Source organism: Channa argus, chromosome 18 (assembly GCF_033026475.1).
Source record: "Channa argus isolate prfri chromosome 18, Channa argus male v1.0, whole genome shotgun sequence".
In the NCBI taxonomy this organism is placed as follows: Eukaryota; Metazoa; Chordata; class Actinopteri; order Anabantiformes; family Channidae; genus Channa; species Channa argus.
The window spans coordinates 58,838-79,638 of record NC_090214.1 but is presented as its reverse complement, the minus strand read 5'-3'; the positions used below and the strand labels follow the sequence as shown (position 1 = coordinate 79,638).

General features: G+C 39.7%; 1 protein-coding gene across 1 annotated transcript; it reads right to left on the bottom strand.

Annotated features, from left to right (window-relative positions):
• Positions 1-267: 267 nt before the first annotated feature.
• On the bottom strand, positions 268-20,041 carry ythdc1 (YTH N6-methyladenosine RNA binding protein C1). Its single transcript, XM_067483323.1, has 16 exons — positions 19,841-20,041; positions 18,108-18,209; positions 17,696-17,982; positions 14,835-15,213; positions 8,404-8,466; positions 8,201-8,295; positions 7,333-7,441; positions 7,124-7,241; positions 5,214-5,298; positions 4,984-5,138; positions 2,814-2,893; positions 2,358-2,394; positions 1,985-2,024; positions 1,743-1,808; positions 1,468-1,662; positions 268-1,174 (listed from the first exon to the last, which is right to left on the bottom strand). The coding sequence occupies exons 1-16, from the start codon at positions 19,866-19,868 to the stop codon at positions 986-988; spliced, it is 2,028 nt and encodes a 675-aa protein (XP_067339424.1). The 5' UTR covers positions 19,869-20,041; the 3' UTR covers positions 268-985.
• Positions 20,042-20,801: the final 760 nt, after the last annotated feature.

The window sequence follows — 20,801 nt, the reverse complement described above, 5'->3', positions numbered from 1 at the left end:
CTGTTCAGTGTCATCTTTTGGCCTGAGGGTGGTGCTCCACACACTAGAGATTTCTCTTAGTTCATGATTTATAAAATTCAAAGACTGTTGGAAGTTGATGCTGTTGATAACATTAATGTACAAGTTTAGTCCTGATATATTCCACATGAGTCTCATAAATAAGGTTCCTGACATAAAAAAAGTGTGTACATTCATACAAAGAAAACCTAATTCTTATTTAAGTTTTCAGGCTTTTATTTTATGCAAAAAAAAAAAAAACTCTCACCATTTATTCACAAACAGAAAATGAATAGTTTTAATCAACTGTTAACCACTGAACACAGATCAGCGGTTTGGTCACCATAGTAACAAAAATGTAACAAACACGAAGCAATCTTCTCAATTTGTAATAAAAGAAAATAATTAAATGCTTTTATTTTTCAGACTACAGAAAGTGGAAAACAACTGAACCACAATACGTATTTTAATATATAAAATGAAAATCAACAAAACAGACTAAAATTCAAAAGAAAACAATTGTCAGGAGGCAAGTTTAAATTTAAGTGATTTTACAGGTAACATTGCCTAATCTTTCCACAAAAAAATAATTGAACTTTAAAAAGCAAAATGCTATTTTGTTGTGACCCTCATGTTGAAACCTCTACTTAAATACTGAGAACCATCAAAACCAATCAAAAAACCCTGTTAGATTCCACAGGGAATTATGAGAAATAAAGTCAAGTGTAAGGATAAACTACAATAAAACATATTCATTTTGTTTTGTTTTTAAATGTGTTTAGCACAAACACGTATGGGGTAGCTGCTCGACAGACCTGTTCCAGGATCATCAAACGAGTTTTACAAAAATCAGCAGATTTTTATCCTAGCAGTTTTTTTTAACATTATTCATATAAATACTGATAATGTCATAACATAGCTAATTTTTCTTGTCTGTTGATAATTTCCTGTAATTATCAGCCAAAACCACAGTTGAATGGATGTGACATCACCTGCGGTACCGCCCCCGCTCCTTGTCCCTCTCTCTCTCTCTGTCTCTGTCTCTGGCTCTCTCCCGCTCTCTGTCACGCCGTGGTCCGCCACGCTCACGTTCGCGCTGCCGCTCACGCTCACGCCTGCTGCTCACTACCGCCTGTGTACGCCGCAGGAAGTCATCCACACGCATATCATAGTCATGCTGGATGAAACAAAAAGAAATTAAAAATAAAAAACAAAACAAAAAATGTTATCGATAAAATATGATCTAACATTACAAGTAAGACAGTTGACCGAACCTACAAAAACAAAAGAAGAAAAAACCCTCAAAATTACCATATGCTTTATCGAACAGCAGAAACAGCTGTGTGAAACTAGAAACAACAGTGACAGAAACCAAGTGACAGTAAACATAGTAAAGTGACAGCAGGAACAGAATTTAAGCAGAAACAGCAGAGTAACAAAAACAGTAGTTACAGCAGAAGCAGAACTTACCGGGCTGGAGGTGAATGCACGGTGCTGGGGTGCTCTCTGTTTGTCTCTAAAGCGAGGGGGTGGAGCCTCATGTGGGGGCATTTGGGGGTGGTGGTGGTGGTGGTGGTAGGGCTGGTGAGGGGGGGGTGGAGGGTGACTGTGGTGGTAGTAGGGCGGGTGGTGGGGGGACGGCTGCTCCACACCGGGATACGCCGCCTTACAACATACAAATGACACCATTAGTTCAGATTGTCTTCAATAACCTGATTGAACAATTAAATTGAATCATTTCATACCAGGGTCTGCCATGGGGCGGGGGGGCCAACGCTGTGGTGGTAGTCCCGCATGTAGTCATTATAGGACTGAGACAGGTAAACACATAGGTAAACACACCCGACAGAGGCAACCACTCTCACTATAAGACAAAACTGCAGCTTGTGTGCTAACAAAAACAATTGAGAGTGAACTAAACAAAATGCTGCTAAGCTAACATGATAATAAGACTAAATGAGGTTAAGCTAACATGCTTAGTGCTCACCCCGTTCAGAAAAACATCTCGTCTCACGTTGGAGAATCGTCTAAAAAAACAAACAAACAAACAACAAAAAAAAAGGTTTTTAAATCTGTGGGTTATAAAAGCTTTTTTTTAATAATACAAATTTAATAAAGACTATTTTGCTTCATAATTGTTTAAAAGTAGATTCTTCTAATTCATCTTTTAAAATTGTTTTTTTTTTTTTTTTTTACATCCACAATTTTTTTTTTATGTAATTGCCAACTGCCATTTGTATTGTTTCACTCTTTCATAATCACAGAAAGTGAGTTTTTTTTTTAGGATAAATACAATTGCTATTAAAACTTTGTGAAAGACTTTAAATGTTATAAATTCACATTTCACAGGATTGTCTCACCTGTCCACGGTTTGGTTACGAAGGTCCTGGATAAAACCTATAAATAAAATAAATTCAGTTAAAAATTAACTTTAAGTTGTTTCTCTGTCAGCTGAGCAACAGGGGATTAGTGCAATGGGACAATTTGCAGAATCCACTTTCATCAAAATTTGATCAAATGATTATTAAGTGAATAAATATACTGTAAAACGCAACATAATAAAAATATAAAACAGTAGAATAAAAAAAGTAACATTTCAGAAAAAAATATTATATTTGAATAAAAATATCTCATACAAAAGTATAAACACTGGCTATGAGTTATAAATGAAACCAAAATATTTCAACCAGTTACTACACATCAGTTTAACAAAAAAAAAAATAAAAATAAATAAATAATTGGCATTTTAACAAAACCATCTCAGAATGAACCTTTATCAGACATTAAACCGCATACTGAGTTGTCAGATTAACCACCTGCTCGCTGGCTGAAGTCAGGTGGACCATCAGCTCGCGGCCGCTTCCTGCCGTGGAGGTCGTACTCTTCAGGACGACGCCTACATAAACAAGTTGACAAGTAAGACAGACATCCACACAAATGCAAACTCACACACAGTAACACACAGGTCAAACAAGTTGTTTTTTTCAATTTGGTACGTAACCTATTTACTCAGAAACCTAACGCAGTTATCTGAAGTGATAATGAAGGTCCTGATTTCTCCAGGGGAAGGGTGAGTACAGGTATATACACAGGTGCTAAGCGGTGGTTCACATTTAACACCAGCATCAAACAGCCAAGCATTCATCTAAAACACCAATCAGATGGACAGTTCGTGGACAAATGTGCTTCTGAAGAACACTGACCAAGTACCATCCGTCATCTACCAGTCCACCTGTTCAGCAATACCCCTGTCGTCTACCAGTCGTTACACCTCCTACAAGTCTTCCTGCTGTTTAACCATATTCCTGCCATCACAGTGTCTTATAGTTTTACAATACTCTATATACATTTTCTGTCTATATGAAGTTTACCTGAATCACAGCTGGTGATTGAAACATTCTGTCCTAAATCTTTGATTACATTTACAACCGTTTGTGCTGGTGCTAATTTCAACTCATTGTTTCCTGCTGTAAAAATTGTTGTATTGTTTGTGGCCAAGAACTGTTTTTTTACAAATTTTACTTAACACACAAACACACACACACACACACACAAACAAAAAAGAAGCCTGTGAAAGAACAACATACCGCTTCTCTTGTTTGACTGGGGGTTGTTTGATTGTCAACACTTTTGATTATAAAAAACAAAAACAGTTTTTCTCCTCATCAGTCCATGTTTTTACATAAACCCTCTTATTTTAAAAAGGGTGGAGGGGGTGATGATGATGATGGTGATGATGGTGCAGTCCTGTCAATCAATACATAAAGCCCCATCCCTCTCATTCCTGCCCCGCCCCCTGCAGACCAGCAACAGTCCTGAAATGACCAAACTTTTTTTCTGGTCTGTCTGTCGCTCCGTCCGTTCTGGATCTTTTATTTTAGTTTCCTCCTCCTCAACTCCTCCACTCACACACTTTCATACTCAGTTCGTAACAAATCGACAGTTTGTTGCTAACAAGTCCTGATTCACTGTGTGTGCACTGGGGGAGGAAGGGGAAGGAGGGGGAAGAGGTTAAAATTGTCCTTTTCATGGGGGAGTGAAGTCATCATATTTTCAGTCCATTTATTTTTTATAGTCCATGTTTTCCTTTGTGTATTTCTGCAATTTACCTTTCCTGAACCAGCGATGAGGCCCCGCCCCCTCTGACATCACAACCCTTTACTGGATACAGTCCAGAGGCCCCGCCCCTGCCCAACCCACCTGCACCACCTTTTCACAGACCAGAAACAGTCCGCTGGACGCTCACAGTTCCCCTTTCTCTCTGATAGTTATACCTCGTTCACCAACCCACACCGCCCCACACCCTCCTCCAACAGTCCAGCCAGTGACGCTTGTCCTTTCTGCTTTTATTCTGAAAAAGGTGGCCACAGTCCGGCTAAATGCCCAACATTTTGATTTTTTAACTTCTGAAGTAGGAAACTCCTGCAAAGGGAAAGAGCTTCAAAGAAGAAATTTAGCAACAACAAAATTTTGAAAATTCAGTCTCAGCTATAAATTTTCCAGCACTACAAAGACTAAATAAAATGTTCAAACTCATATATTAAAAGGACAGCTTTGGTCAGTTTCAAAATAAATTGCATTTTAGATCCCCATACACAAAATGACCAAAGTTATTCTCTACGAAAATATAAAACAAAATAAAAATGGGCACCTTGTTTATTTTAAACTTAAGACTTAAAGTAAGGACTAAACTGTCAACGAGCAACCTCCCAATCACCCCAAACCCAATGCCCATCCATCCACCCCAACGAGGACTTTCATTTCCTCACTGACTTCACCACAGACACAGAGCGAGGCGTCACTTCGGTGGAAAACTCCAGACTGGATAAACCACAACAACCACCACAGAACCAGCAATGCTAGCCCCTGGGCAGCTATCCGCCGGCTAAAGGCCATCTTTGTCGTCCGGCAGTGGGTGGCACCATGGTTGCAGCAGGAGAAGAAGAAGAACAGGAAGCGGGAGGAGGAGGTTGGTGAAAGGCTAACCTTCCCGGCTCACGCTGTGGTGGTCGGCCTCGAGGCCGTGGTTCAGACGGTGTCCGACGTTTGTGACGAACACGGCGAGCCACCTGGTGGACGTCCACATTCTCGTCCAATGGGAAAAGGGCACAGAGCTGAGCACCAACATCTGGCTGAATCTCCTGAAACAGGTTTAACAAGTTCAAACACCATTTCGAAAAACTCTAGGACATTAAAACTGGAGAAAGAAAACTGACCTGTCCGTCACGTCCGATTTTGACCGGTTTGTGTTCGTTCCAGGGGTTGGACAAGTGAGCTGTTTTTGTGAAAGGTAGGTCCCTCCTGTGGAAACCAAACCCGAATGTTAAACCAAACCAAAGTCAGAACATTATCAGTTACCAGGAGTGAGGGACCAGACGGGGGAGACCTTTTCAAAACATTAAAGCCCACCAGACAGATCAAGGGGATTATAGGTCATCTATGAAAGGTAAGACTATTCTGGCTACACAGACTGGCAGGACTAATTTTATTGGAACACAGGGGCAGACAGGGGGTGCCCTCGATACAAAGGGGCTGGTGGGAGTGTGGGTACAGTTCCCAGCTGTAGTCGTTTCATGCGCCTATTCCGTAGTGAGAGTGAGTGCTCTTTGTGTGGATCTGTGTGCCTATGTGCCCTAACTCTCCCCGAGGGTTGCGTCTGGAAAGGCATCCACCATAAAAAAGAGCCAAATCAACATGTAGACCAAAGATCTGCTGTAATGACCAAAACAGAATGAATTAAAGAAAGAATATTGGAAAATTTTTACTCATACCATTGTTTGTGGTTGTATTTTGTGAATATTAATAATCACCACATTCTCCATTTTGTAAACAATAACAGTTAATAGATTCGGAGTTGTAGGGGTGAACTGCAAATTTCTCCAACAGTTAAGCTTAGTAAATGTGTTTTGGTTTCCTTGATTCTTTATGGTTAGATAGCTAATCCCCCCAGGATGATGCAGACCTTTTCCTTTCGTGTTCTTATTTTTGACTTAGTTAAAGTATAGTAACAGTTTAAGTTATAGTGTGTAAAGTCCACAGCATCACAGATTTAATGGTAGTGTGGATCCACTGATAAGTGGATAAAGAAGATAAATAAGTGGGCTGTTAATGTGTACATACATTTTTATTCAACATCAGATTTGTGGTATTCACAAACTCGCAATATAAAGTAGGCAACAAGGAAATTAGAAAGGAAGAGGCATTCCGCTATTTTAGAAGAATCCTGTTTAGCCTGGAAAAACAGTTTAAAATTGTACAAAGTAACACCAGAACAGCTTATTATTTATCACTAATAGAGTTTAAGGACAACAACTCTTTTCAGCACTGTAGCCAGAGCCATAATTCTGTTGAGCCTAGTATTCCCTTAACTCTTAGGCCTAAGAAACTCGTGACTTTCTTTACAAAACAAATTGTAGCTATTAGAGAAGGAATTCACCAGATCCTTCCCCCAAATATTACAGATAGATCTTTATTTACAACAGTGCTAGAATCATCAATAAGGCCCCAATCCCTCTTAGAATGATTTTTACCCATAAATCCCACTGAGCTAACTTCAGTTATTACCTAATTTAAACCAACAACCTGTCTGCTAGACCCTATTCGAACTGGGAGTAGCTGTAATCAAACCACTACTTAAAAAAAACCTGTCTTGACCTGGGTGTTTTAGCCAATTACATACCAATATCTAATCTCCCCTTTATTTCTACATTCCTACATAAGCGACCATCTGTACAGGAATTTGTTTGAAGACTTAGTACAGAAAGAGCACATAAAAATCACCAACGATCTCTTGGCGTCAGACAATGGACTCATCTCTACACTTCGTTCATATCTCTTATTACTTCGTTTGTCTTTTCTAGTTTGATTCCAATTTGTTCATGTTAATGATGATCTTCCAGGCACACAAAAATTTGTTATGGACTTCCAAAAGACTCTGTGTTAGGACCAATACATTTTACTTTATATATATATATACACACGTCTCCTCTAGGCAACATTATTAGAAAACACTATAAATTTCCATTGCTATTTCCATTCTATGGGAAAAAAAATCAACGGCTTTCAGCTCGTCCCTTCTGGGGTCACCAAAGCATTTCGCAAGTTAAACTGTTAAATTGACGTTTACCTGCACAGCCAGTCAATTTTAAAGACACCCCCCAACATCTTGGCATTCATTCCGGCAGGAAGAACCCAGTGGATTGGAGATCCGCCGTGATGAGACTCCGATGCCAATCGAGCAAAACCTGAAGATGATGAATAATACAAAATAATTAAAACCTTTACAAACCTAAAAACAGCGTCTGATACTATAAGGAAAAGTAATAGTATTTTTACCCTGGAATTTTCCACTCTCCCTGACAGAGAAGATGAGGACGACGCTCCGAGCTGAGCGGAAAGCTGCATTTAGCTTCTTTTCGTTCACCGGCAGTGTTGACCACACCCCCTGGACATCACAGAGGATCAGGCGAGTATATACACCTGGCCTACAAATGTCTTTCATATTTGATTTCTTTAGATTATCCCTCCACTGGGTCAGTCGGTCCAAATACTTTATTTGGATGTTAAATGTCACATCAATATGCAGTAGACTTCATTTTTAATTTTATTACATTCTCAGGGATTAATCCTTTACCTCGTGTGCTACTGTTTAGATCAATGAATACGGAACCATCAAAAGCTAAAAAAAAAAATTTCTAACAAGAAGTGTAGACCTTATTTTATTAGCTGACCTCTTTTTTTCCCATGATGACAAGCAAAAAAACTCCGGGTCTGAAGGGAGGCCCTAAATTATAACCACAGGTCAACTGACACCCAGTAACAACAATAATCCTGAATCTTATGAGGTAGTAAATTACATTAACTTCTATAGGACTCCAGGCTGTTTAAAGAGAACTGGGGGGTTTAAACTTTTGACTCATGGAGTTGAACTTGGTCTCTGCTCAACTGTGGGATAATGACTCAAGTAGCTATCCTACCCACTCTAAAAGGTTGGTGAGTGTGTCTTTGAACTTGTGACCCTGACTGAATTTGAATATTGTTTAAAATAAACAGGATGTCAGAGTGGAGCTGCAGCTTAATCCAAAATATTGTTAATACCATGTATTATATTGCATGTAGATATTACCGCATAAACATTAGTATTTAGATGCACATAGAAGTTAGCATGTCTGCATGTAGATGCTACCACATAATTGTAACATACTTTTGCTTTGGCCAGGGATACATTCTCATGGTTGTTGCTCTTTATGAGGAAGAATCGAGCATCTCGCAGGATATAACGCAGCTTACTAGTTGGATCTGAAACACAGTAATCAGGTTACTTTAAAGAACTCTAATAAGCTGAAATGTGATAACTTAAAGTAGAAAACATCAGTCGTGATTAAAACATTTTAAACTGGTTCTTACTCTCTGTCCCTTTACGTACTGCTCGAACTGACGAGGATAACTTCTCCCGTTTCTTCTCTGAACCTTCCAGAATAAAAGCACAGCAACAAACACAGCACCTGTTATTTACCAAGTAATTGTGATTACTGAATAATTACCCTTTTTACGATAATATTAATTTAGAAACTCAAATTGCTACACAACAATAAAAGAAAAGCAGATATAACGGTGTTCTGATTTCGTCTTACCAAAGGAAATTATTAATCACCCAGACAAATTCAAATGATTAAAATTTTTTTGCGGTATTTAAGGTTTTTTACAGTTTTGGTTGTACTATCAACAGTGCTCTAAAATGCTAGTTGCAGAAGAAAACCAAGCCGATCATCAGCCAGTATTGGGCCATTAGTGATTACTGATGTGGGTTACTGGCGTGTCCCATACTTTTGACACTAGTTGGACTCACTTCAGTGGCAGTTTAGTGGATCTGATTTGGCATCAGCTAAGGTTAGTTTGTGAGCAAGAGAGACTGACCACACATTCGCTGATTAGCTTGGTGAAACAGTGCACTGTGTGTGTATGTGTGTGTGTGTATATATATATATATATATATATATATATATATATATATATATATATATATATATATATATATATATATATATATATATATATATATATATATATATATATATATATATATATATATATATATATATATATATATAAAAAAAACTATGCCCGATTGGAATTGGCTCAGTTGCCCACCAACCATACGGTTGGAGGTTCGCACCCCGCTCTCACAGCCCACATGTTGATGTGTCCCTGAGTAAGACAATGAATCCCAAACCGTCCATCCCCAGCCGTGCAGTGTCAGTCGCATCAGGAAGGGCTTTCTGCATAAAAATGTGCCAAATCAAATCAACCAATGATTCGCTGTGGTGACCCTGAACTTACAGGATAAGCCGAAAGACAACAACCACAACAACAATAATAATAAAATACATACATAAATTGGCTGATAGAAGTGGTTTAAAAATTGTAAAAAAAAAAAAAAAAAAAAAAAAAGCGGTTTGTTAACAGTTTGTTTATCAGCAGTCCTATATGTCTCTCTCTTCTTCTCTAGCAAGCGCAGAATTTGAATCCTTGGTTCTCATCTTTGTGGTGTTTTAGCCACACTCAGCCCTTCTCCGTCAATACACATCAACATCAACACAGACCTATGCTCTTATACGTTCACACATGTTTATTTTATACTTGCAAGGCAGACATGTGTGTCTAAGAGGGGGCAGTAGGGCATTTAGCAAACCTCAATTTACTGAAAATGAAACAGTCTGGAAACAAATGAAATGCTCATGTTTTTCAACTCACAACACTGTGTCTTTAAAGGTAAATGGGGATTTCATAATACAATTAACTAGCTAATTTTAGCTATTTATTTTAACTTTAGATTCAATTGGCTTTTCCCAAAATGTTAATAAACCCACTGTTTTAGTCACACCCTGGACCTTGTCCTTACATATGGCATTGAAACTGATAATTTAACAGTATTTCATCATAACTCTCTTCTGTCTGACCATTTTCTAATACCATTTGAATTAACAATAATAGATATACAGCAGTTCAAAATTCCACTACAGCAGGTGCTTAAGTGAAAAAGCTGTAAACAAATTTAAAGAAACAATTCTTTTGTCATTTACTTCAATATGAAGCCTCTGGAGTTACCTTATTTTCTGCAGTCATTGCTCAGGAGAGGATGTGATGTATTTGATAGATATATAGAACTACAATGTCCTGTCCTTTGTGGTTATTGAATAAACTTATAAATATTTTTGACAGATTTCAGGAGGGGTCATTTTAAAGACGAAATTGTAAATTGTGAAATTATTTCAGTTTTCATTATCCAAATAGTTTTTGTCCCAAAGTGAAGTGTTCTTATTTTCCTTTTTGGAAATAAAAAGTAGTAAATTGAAATACAGATCTTAAACAAAAGTGAATACAAAATGAGTAGATTAAACACTAAAGAAAGCAGAAGTACAAGAATAGAACATATTAAACAACATACTCCAGACATTATCCAATCAGCTTGGTCCATGCAAATCTTCACACAATGTGTTGTTGAGATTTTGAATGTGTACTTTCAGCTATAATTTTCTGACATCAATTATGTGTTTAGGGTAAGGCACTGATTTGGCTTTACACATATTTAACTATCAATGCATTAAAATGTATATTTACAAATGACCTGAATGCAAGTAAATAAAATGCAATTATCGCATGGCTACATTTTACCACTTTTAAATAAAAAGGTATAATATTTAATAATATATACTTATTCCAACAGATGAATAAAAGCTTTACAAAATTAACAGATAATTATTAAGAATATAAGTTTCCCAGAGATCTCATTAACCTCATTTGTTAGCTTAGCCATGAGGCAACAAAAAGAAATAAAAGAAATAAATAACATTTCACATCTCATTGGCCGAATTCATCTCTACCAGGCTATAAATTTAAAATTTTTAGGGCAAGGCCATTTGGCTTCCTGCTTCATACATTCTTTGGAGGGCACAAAGGACAGATGACTGGGCACCAAAGCAAATACCAAAATGTTGTCCACAGTGTATGTTTACTGCCCAAGCAGTAATACTCCAAGCTGTGATTTAGTGGATCTGTTGACAATACAAAGAAATAGGGGGATGGTGGATGGACAGTGGATGGTGGATGGACAGTGGAAGAGCATTGGGTTCGAATCCCACCGCACCAAGTGTGGCCCTACCCAGCCACCAAGGGCAACTATGGGGCCAATCCCTAGCCCGGAAGAAAAAAACGGGAGGGTTGCAGCAGGAAGGTCATCCGGCATAAAAGCACATGCCAAATCAATGTGCGGAACATGTTCCGCTGTGGCGACCCCTGAAGGCTGTTGATCTTGACAATATAAAGAAAACATATAGGTTCTAAATTGTGCATGTGAATACGAAACTGTTGAGAAGGAATAAATATGAAGAAATAGACAAGACTAAAAGAATGACAGTGAATTTCAGGAGGAACAAAGTTTCTGTGTGTGTGTTCATGTCACAGCAGAGAGACAGCACAAGGGGAGAGAAAGGAAAGACACTTGTAGCTGATCCACAACAGTATGAATTAAAAAAATCCACAGGGAAAGTGAGTGTCGTCCCTTAGGCGGACTTTGTTTTAAAATTAGGTGGCACGACCCATTCACCAATCTCTAAATTCATTCATTCTTTCGCCCAACTGCATGCAGCTTCCTGTCTGCACCCTTTGGTTACGCACATGTGCAGTTGGGGACCGCCAATTGCAAACCTGGTTAAATGTATACATAGCAGTAATCAGCCATGTATACATGGCAGTAATCAGCGTTCTCCGACAGTAATCTACCTGAGGAAACCAGGTTTCCCTTATCTCCTACCATAATTACATGACGATGAAATCAGCGAACTCGAGAAGGCCAATGGTAACCTATTTACTTAAGTCCATGTAAACGCACTCGATGGTGCTCCCTGCCCACTCTCCAGGATGTGAACAAAGAAAATGACCCCTGCCCCCTCTAACCCTGAACACAACCTCTTCCAGCACCAGACAGAAGAGCAGTTTTTTTCCCCGAGGCCTTCACACTTATTAACAGCTGACCTCATTTACTGCTGTATTGCTGCTATCCATATTGTTCTGTACTCTACACATTACTACACAACCACTACATCTGACACAATCTCTAAACACACACACTCCACTTTAAGTACACAAGTTGTGTTGGAACTGCCTCTCACACACACACACACACACACACACCACACACACACACACACTGCACCTGGGTTCTGCCTTTCAGTCAGGACTTAGAGTTCATCATAGTACAGAAACAGCACTGGTAAAAGTCACCAACAATCTTCTAATGGCCTCAGATTATGGACTCATCTCTATACTTGTTCTGTTAGATCTTAGTGCTACATTTGATACCATTGATCATAACATTTTATTACAGAGACTGGAACATGAAATTGGGTTTAAAGGAACTACACTAGGTTGGTTTAAATCTTATCCATCTCATAGATTTTGATTTGTTCATGTTAATGATGAATTCTCCATGCACACAAAGGTTAGCTATGGAGTTCCACAAGGCTCTGTGTTAAAACCAGTACTTTTAACTTTATATATATATATATATATATATATATATATATATATATATATATATATATATATATATATATATATATATATATATATATATATATATATATATATATATATATATATATATATATATCTTTTAGGCAACATATTTAGAAAACACTCCATAATGTTCCACTGCTATGCTGATGATACCCAGCTATATTTATCTATGGAACCAGATGAAAATAGTTAATAAAGCTTCAAGCATGCCTACAAGACATAAAGGCCTGGATGTCCCACAATTTTTTACTTCTAAACTCAGACAAAATTGAAGTCATAGTATTTGGGTCCAAAAATCTCAGAGACATGATGTCCAACCATATTGTTACTCTAGATGGCATAAGTCTGGCCTCCAGTACTACTGCAAGAAACTTTGGAGTTATTTTTGACCAGGATTTTTCCTTTAACTCACGTATAAAACAAATCTCTAGAACAGCCTTCTTCCACCTACAGAACATTGCCAAAATTAGGAGGATCCTGTCTCAAAGTGATGCCGAAAAACTGGTCCATGCATTTGTTACCTCTAGGTTGGACTACTGTAATTTCCTACTTTCACGATGCCCCAGTAACTCCCTTAAGAGCCTGCAATTAATCCAAAATGCTGCAGCAAGAGTGCTGACTGGAACTAGCAAGAGAGATCATATTTCACCTTCACTAGCTTCTCTCCATTGGCTTCCCATTAAATCTAGAAGAGAATTTAAAACCCTGCTTCTTACATATTAAGCTCTGAATATTGAGGCTCCATCATATATAGAAGATCTCATAGCACCATATTATCCCAGTAGACCACTTCGCTCTCAGAATACAGGCCTACTTGTGGTTCCCAGAATTTCCAAAGGTAGAATGGGAGGTAGAGCCTTTAGCTATCAAGCTCCTCTCCTGTGGAACCAGCTCCCAGTTCAGATTCGGGAAGCAGACACCTTCTCTACTTTTAAGTCTAGGCTTAAAACCTTCCTCTTTAATAAAGCATATACTTAGGTATAGTTATGCTGCCATAGGCTTAGACTGCTGGGGGACCCACCCCCCGATGCACTGAGCTCCTTTCGTCCTCTTGACCATCTCTCCTCTCACCCCGCAATTGTCACCACTGTACGTCATTAACTCTGTGTTAAGTCCCGTAATTTTCTTTCTCCTTCTCTGTCCCCCCCTCTCTGTCCCTTTCTGCAGGTGTCCCTGGCTTTGAAGCTGTGTGTCTTCCAGTGTGCAGCTACTGGTCCTACCAATCTGCCCGATGTTTTGTTGTTGCTTTTTGTTGCTCTGTTCTCTCTCCCCGTTCCACTCACCCCAACCGGTCGAGGCAGATGGCTGTCCACCCTGAGCCTGGTTCTGCTGGAGGTTTCTTCCATTAAAGGGAGTTTTTCCTCTCCACTGTTGCCTATGGCTTGTTCAAGGGGGAATTGTTGGGTTCCCTTTATACATCTTTATAATCTTGACTTTATTCTGTAAAGTGCCCTGAGATGACTTTGTTGCGAATTGGCGCTATATAAATAAAGTTGAATTGAAATTGAATTGAATTGTCTTCTTTAGGCAATTCTTATGTACCTTTTTTGGGTTGTGTTAATCTTTTGTCTGTAATTGTCATTGTTACATTGCCTGTATTTTTACACTTGTCCTTGAGAGCTACCAATGACCCCAGAGAAAATTACTTACAAAACACACACACACACACACACACACACACACACACACACACACACACACACACACACACACACACACACACACACACACACACACACACACACACACACACACACACACACACACACAGCAAGCTTGTCTGACACATTCTCTGTGCTAAAAATAGCCACAGATGCAGTGACCATAAGGCAAATGCAGGTCACTAACACTAATGTTACCATGCAGCATTAACAAAGAAGTAACAGTTAATTCTACATCATGTTATTCTGATTTGCAAATACCACATAGTCCTGAGTCCTGCCAAATCAACAGCGTTAATGGGCGCATTGTTCTGCTTAATAAATCCATGACATAAACAACTAATGTTGTGTGAGTTACTGAATCTGAATTAATGAAGGACTGACTTAGTCATTTACACTCTACCCTGTTGTTGTTTAAACAGTTGAAAATAATCATCAGAGCTCTATTAAACCCACAAGTCTCACAATTGCCTTCATGGCAATCACGATGTGATGGCAATGACAGCAATGTAAATTATACCCTCATCAATACACCTGAAAACAAACTTTGGGACAATTTTTTGTTAAGTATAAAACAGTTTTAGTTGTTGCCAGGGTTACCTGAGGCATCTGAGACAGAGCCGGAGTGAACTGACTCGCCATCTTCAGAAAAACTGACGGAGGAGGCGGAGCGAGAATCTCCGGCTTCGCTGCGAGTATCATAATCATTCCCCTCTCCGCCACGCCTCTCGTACTCCTCTTCCTCCTCCTCCTTCTCTCCTTCCTCCTCTTCCTCCTCTTCCTCCATACCCTCCTCTTCCTCCTCCTCCTCCTCCTCCTCCTCTTCTTCCTCCTCTTCTACGTGGGAGGGGGCTGGGGACGAGCTCCCTGACCCAGGATCTGAGCCATACTCTGCCACCGCTACCGCCTCCTCCTCCTCTGATTGGTTGTCCTCTTCATGGGGGGAGGGGCTTGCCCGCCGTTCATCACGCCGCAGCTTCTAAACACAAAGAACAAGTTAATGTGACTTAATGGTTAGTACATAAAAGGGTTAAAATCAGCTCTGCCTTTAACTGCTGACACATAACTGGTACTATGCTGATACTATGCGTAAATTAATCCAATATCGCATATATCATAAAGAATTCAGGTTTTGCTGTCAAATTGCAGACTTGTTATGGAATGTTATGTAAGATTTTGATTCTGCATCCTCTGACAGATTCATGTCCTTACATAAGAGAACTTGTGTTATTGTCTTTAACCTCTTTTAAAAATAAAATTCAATTTTATAAAGTCAAGACTAGAAAGAAGTATAGAAAAAACTCAACAAATCCTCCTTGAGCAAGCACTAGGGAAGAGTAGAGAGGAAAAACTCCCTTTAACGGAACAAAACAGAATCAGAAGCAAAGTTCAGAATGAAAAGTATGTAATAACTTGTTTAGGGCTCCTTTAGAATGAATTTCTGCAATCAATACAGCGTGGCAAGGAGGCAAAATTGTGCTTGACTACTGTACCCAAAGCTTGCATTGTAAAGATTCTAGTCCTTGGTCATTAGACCCAGTATCTGTCAGTCCCGCTCACAAAAATTACTTGGTCAAGGTTAGTCCATGTTATCCTCCTCTTTACATCTGATTTATCTCCTTTTTTTGTGTTTTGTTCTTTTATTCACAAAGTGATATATTACAAACTCAAAGTTCCTGGTTAATGCCATATTTGTTTTGACACAAGAATTTGGGTGAATTTCCCAGTTGTTAAGTGTGTTTCCCCCAGCTTATTCAGTTGTCGGGTGTGCTGATTTCACGCTGTCAGAGACTAGAAATCGGTGATAATTGTTGCAAACAGTCTGGATGTGTGAACTGCTCAGTCGTTGACAGTCCTTGCCAATAACTAGGTGTGTCCCCAGCTTAAGCCGTCTTACTTTTTTACTCTCTGCAGTAGCTAGGGTGGGGCTGTGAGGAGCTGTGCCTCACCCTCCATTATACAGAGGGAGACAAACTTATTGTTAAATTTTGTCATTCCACTTAAATCGGTGTGTCCTGGACGCTATTTTATTGCCTACAAGACAACAGAACAACATTACTTTGGAGACCTGGTGTGAGGGCACAGGCAGACACAGTTACTATAAGGTGATTTATCTGATTTTTTAAGTACTATATGTGTAATGGCGGCTGTAGCTCAGTTGGCACGGACCACAGGGTCAGTGGTTCGATCCCCGTTCCGGGTACATGTCGAAGTTTCCTCAGGAGAGACACTGAAACCCAAGTTGCTCCCAGTGGGTCAGGTGAGCACCTTGCATGGCAGCCACACCCATTGCTGTGTGAGTGAATAGGAATCAACATTGTAAAACGCTTTGCATAAAGCGCTATATAAGTGGCCATTTTTTAATTCATCAGGGGTGGACAGCAGGAGAAGTACAGGAAACCGATCCAGGACTTTGTCTCATGGTGTGACTCCAATCACCTGCACCTTAACAGCACCAAGACAAAAGGAGATGTTGGTGGACTTCAGAAAAGCCCAGGCCTCAACCAGTGCCTGAGACTATCAACGGCGACTGCTGGAAATTTGTTATGAGTTAAAAATACTCTGGACTGCAGCTGGATAATAAACTGGACTGGACTGCTAACACAGACACTCAATGCAGGAGAGGCAGAGTCAGTTGTACTTCCTCACAAGACTGGTGTCCTACGACATCTGCAAAAAGCTGCTGGAGATGTTCTATCAAAACACCTCACAGCTGGAAAAGCTGATGAGAACGGCGGGCTCTGTAGTGGGCACAGAGCTGGACAGCCTGTCATCTGTAGCAGAGTAACAGGTGCTGAGCAGGATCCTGTCATTTAGCGACAATCCACTGCACACAATCATCTCAAGGCAGAGGAGCAACTTCAGTGACAGGCTGCTGTCACTGCCACTGACTGACTGAGGTGAGGAGGTCATCCTGCAATGCTTTGTTGATGGGGTTACCGGTATCCACAGTCAAACCCTTGCAGATGATCCAAAACGCAGAAGCTTGCCTCATTTTTAATCAGCCAAAAAGGACCCGTGTCACACCACTCTTCAGATCTCTACACTGGCTTCCTTTACCTGCTCGCATCAGGTTCAAAGCTCTGTCTCTTGCTCACAGGGTGGTTAACTCGACAGCTCCCGCTTACCTCAACTCACTCATTCAGGTCTACAATCCTTCCCGCCTTCAAAGTGTCTGCTAAATGACTAAATGGAAATGGAAATGTTAATTCTTCCCCCAAGTCATTGCTGACATTTCTTACTGTACGGAACTCTAGTATAAACTGTACACAATGCAACCATTTAATACCCTGATTGCACAGGTCATGTAAATTTACTTAAATTTTAAGTAGACCTTAAATTTTTAATATATTGCATTTTTGCCTTACTGCCTTAAGTTGTGGATACGCTGAAATGTTCTATATTTCCCATTAGGATGAATAAAGTATCTATCTATCTTATGGTAGCCGTGATAGTATTACCTGGCTCAGACCCTCCAGGCCTCTGTGGGAGTCTCTGCGTCTTGTGTCCTCTCCTCCACGATTCCTGGTTGACTCTCGGGGTCCTCGCCGTCCCTTCCGCTCCTCATAGTATTCATGTCGGTAGCTAGCAGCATGTCGGCCACGAGGGCTAGACCCCCCCTTTTTTGAGGATGAGAGGGGGTGGCCCAGAGCTCTCTTATTGGTGGACCTGGAGGGGGCATGGCCTGACGAGGAGCGCAATCTCTTCAGATCCTGACTGTCACTGCGGTCACTCTTTCTCTTTGTTCCTGACACACAGAAAGCAGGGCTTATATGATCTTATAGCTGGTTTTACTTTAATATAGTACCTCCAACACTATCGTATCAGTGTGATCAATTTTCTTATGAGTAATAAGAGTAGTTTTTTTAAAACCTTTCTTGTCACTGATGTCCCTCTCAGTCTCTGGGTTGTACAGCTCATCATCCTGATCTGGAGCCTCAGTCAGAAGATCTTCCAGAACATTCAGTTCTCCATCTGCAACGACACCTTCCATCAGATTTCTCTTATTTTACATAAATATTACAGCATCTGAAAACATGAGATTTTTAAATAAAAAAACTAATACAAAACTATCGTTTACGGAGTTCTGAATTTTTCAACATGGTTTTAAAAGAAACTTGTGTACTATTTATGCATATGTAAGAGGTTGTTGGCCATTAACAGTTTTCTTGCTTTCCACAGTGCCCACAAATCTTTTGACCCAGAACGCGAACCCACTATTAGAAATGGGGGCCCCAGTTTACAGCCTTCACTCTGTCTAAAAAAAATACAAAAAGTCACCTGAGTCTTGTGGAATTTCAGCAGTCCATAAGGTAAATCTAATTTGGAATCCATCAAAAACCTAACCTAACCCTAACTCCATTTGGAATTTGTGCCAATAAACACAAGTCATATGGATTTATAATCAGGCATTAAACTACAAGTAAAACAAAAAAAATTCTGACCATTAAACTTGCTTAGAGCCTGAAGTGCAGTATACATGTCTGATTTTTAGACCAACAATTGCAGAAGTTTGTTTGGATGTGTGGGTCCTCTTTTCTATCTGCTTACATTACTAGCATTGAAGGTCTATTAGTTATCTGTGTGGCATCTCAGACAGGTGGGCTGCCTCCACTCCAGCTGATCTGAGACAGCACTGGAATTTCCATACTCAAAAAAGAAGAAACCTTTGGAAAAACTAATGTCAGCTTTCCCTGCCATTTCCCATCTTCTGATTTTAAATGTTAAGGATTTTATTGTCTAACCACTTCACTATTATCAAGACACTAAAGCAATAGGTGACTGTATGAATGTGCAACAGTTCAGCCCAAATTTGCCACTTAGTATTGAAAACTGCACAAGTTTTTGTGGACTGTCTCTTAGGTAGAAGTCCCAGCTCTCACTACCAGCTGTTTGTGTCCACCAGTAAATACCATCAGTAGAAGCAGTATCAAGAAGGCCAGAGGATCATTAACTGATACTAATATCAGCGTTATTGCTGCTATTTGGAATGATTTTTTACCTATAAAAACAACAGTCTCTTCTACATAGAACCCCCAATTAGAAAAAACAACCCGCGCCCCCCGGACACGGACACTTAGAGGAATCACTAATGCTTCGCTTAAAACGACAGTACCTTTTATTCTACCGCTAACGGAAGTAAACACTGTGCGGACCGCTGTAATGGGGCGAAAAAAATCAGATGACAAAAAAAGAAGTGGAGATGTTGATCCTTGATAAGTTCTTTTTTTCGAAATAAGATCAGATAAGATCCAGATCTTATCATAGCACACTGTGGACAGTATAAACCCAAATTCTGTTTATATTCGATAATATGTGTTTTTAAAACCGAGTAAAGCCCCAGAAATCATAAATTACGGAATGTTAGCACAGAGGCTAACAATCGCCATAATGATTGAAGAGCAAGACACGTACACGGTGCTGCTGCTTGGTATCTGGCTATTAACTTAGCTGTTAACTTGTCACCAGCAACTAACTAACCTTAAAGCCAAATTAGGATCCATGCAGCATATGCTATCGATCCGCATCTAAACGGAACCTGAATCACTAGAACAAAGGTAGCTCACGTGCTAAGGCTAACAGTTAAACCCTGCCGCGCAAATCACCTTTATCCTCGCGCCGATCTGCCGCCATCCCGCCGCAGTGACGTCCTCCTCCCCTGCGCTTAGGTAACGCTGTAGGTTAAACTTCGGAGGTTTGTCTGACTTAAAAAGTTATATATTAATCAAGACAAGCGCAGCTGAGGAAGAAAATGGTGGACACAGTCTGTTGCTGGAGTTTCTTCTTCTGGTGTCGTAGAATCGGGTGATCCACTGCCACCTGCCGGAGGGGAGCAGCTAACGCACATAACTGTGGACTCGTTTCAGATGACGTGCATCCTTGGCAAACTGTTTTGGCATTAAATCAAACCACACCCCTGTCTGTAGTTACCATTCAGATATCCATATTGATATAATTTTCCGAGTCTAAATTGTATTTTATTTGCTCAGAACGGTAAATAAAGATATCCACAGTTATATTCTAGTAGAAATTGTATTTTACGATTTCTACAAATTCCATTTACTAGAAAAGGGTCATTTAAACTGACAAACAAACGTATATTTAACATTTAATACTTAGACATTATATAAACTACAGGTTTCCAAGTGCAGCTGTACCATTATTGCATTGTGTCAGAAAGCCATCACCCCGGATAGAAAGCTGGTACCACCACGCCAGTTATCACCTGGTTCTGTAAACCCTGGTTTTTCCTCCAATTAGAGGACGTTCATGTCAAAGACACAGAGCTGTTTATTAGAAGCTACATAGTCCTACGCGCCTCTCTGCAGTATCCTTACAACCGTCACCCCCCACAAATCCCACATACCTATAGAGACTGTGTCTGTTCCCCGACCAACTAAATTACAAAAACTAAAAATGACCACAAGAGGAGATAATCATGATAACCTAATAAAAGTTGACTACTCCTCTTACAGAACAACCCCCCAAATCTATTAAATATGGATTATTAAATATCAGATCTCTCTCTTCTAAATCTCTGTTAGTAAATGACTTAATAAGCGATCA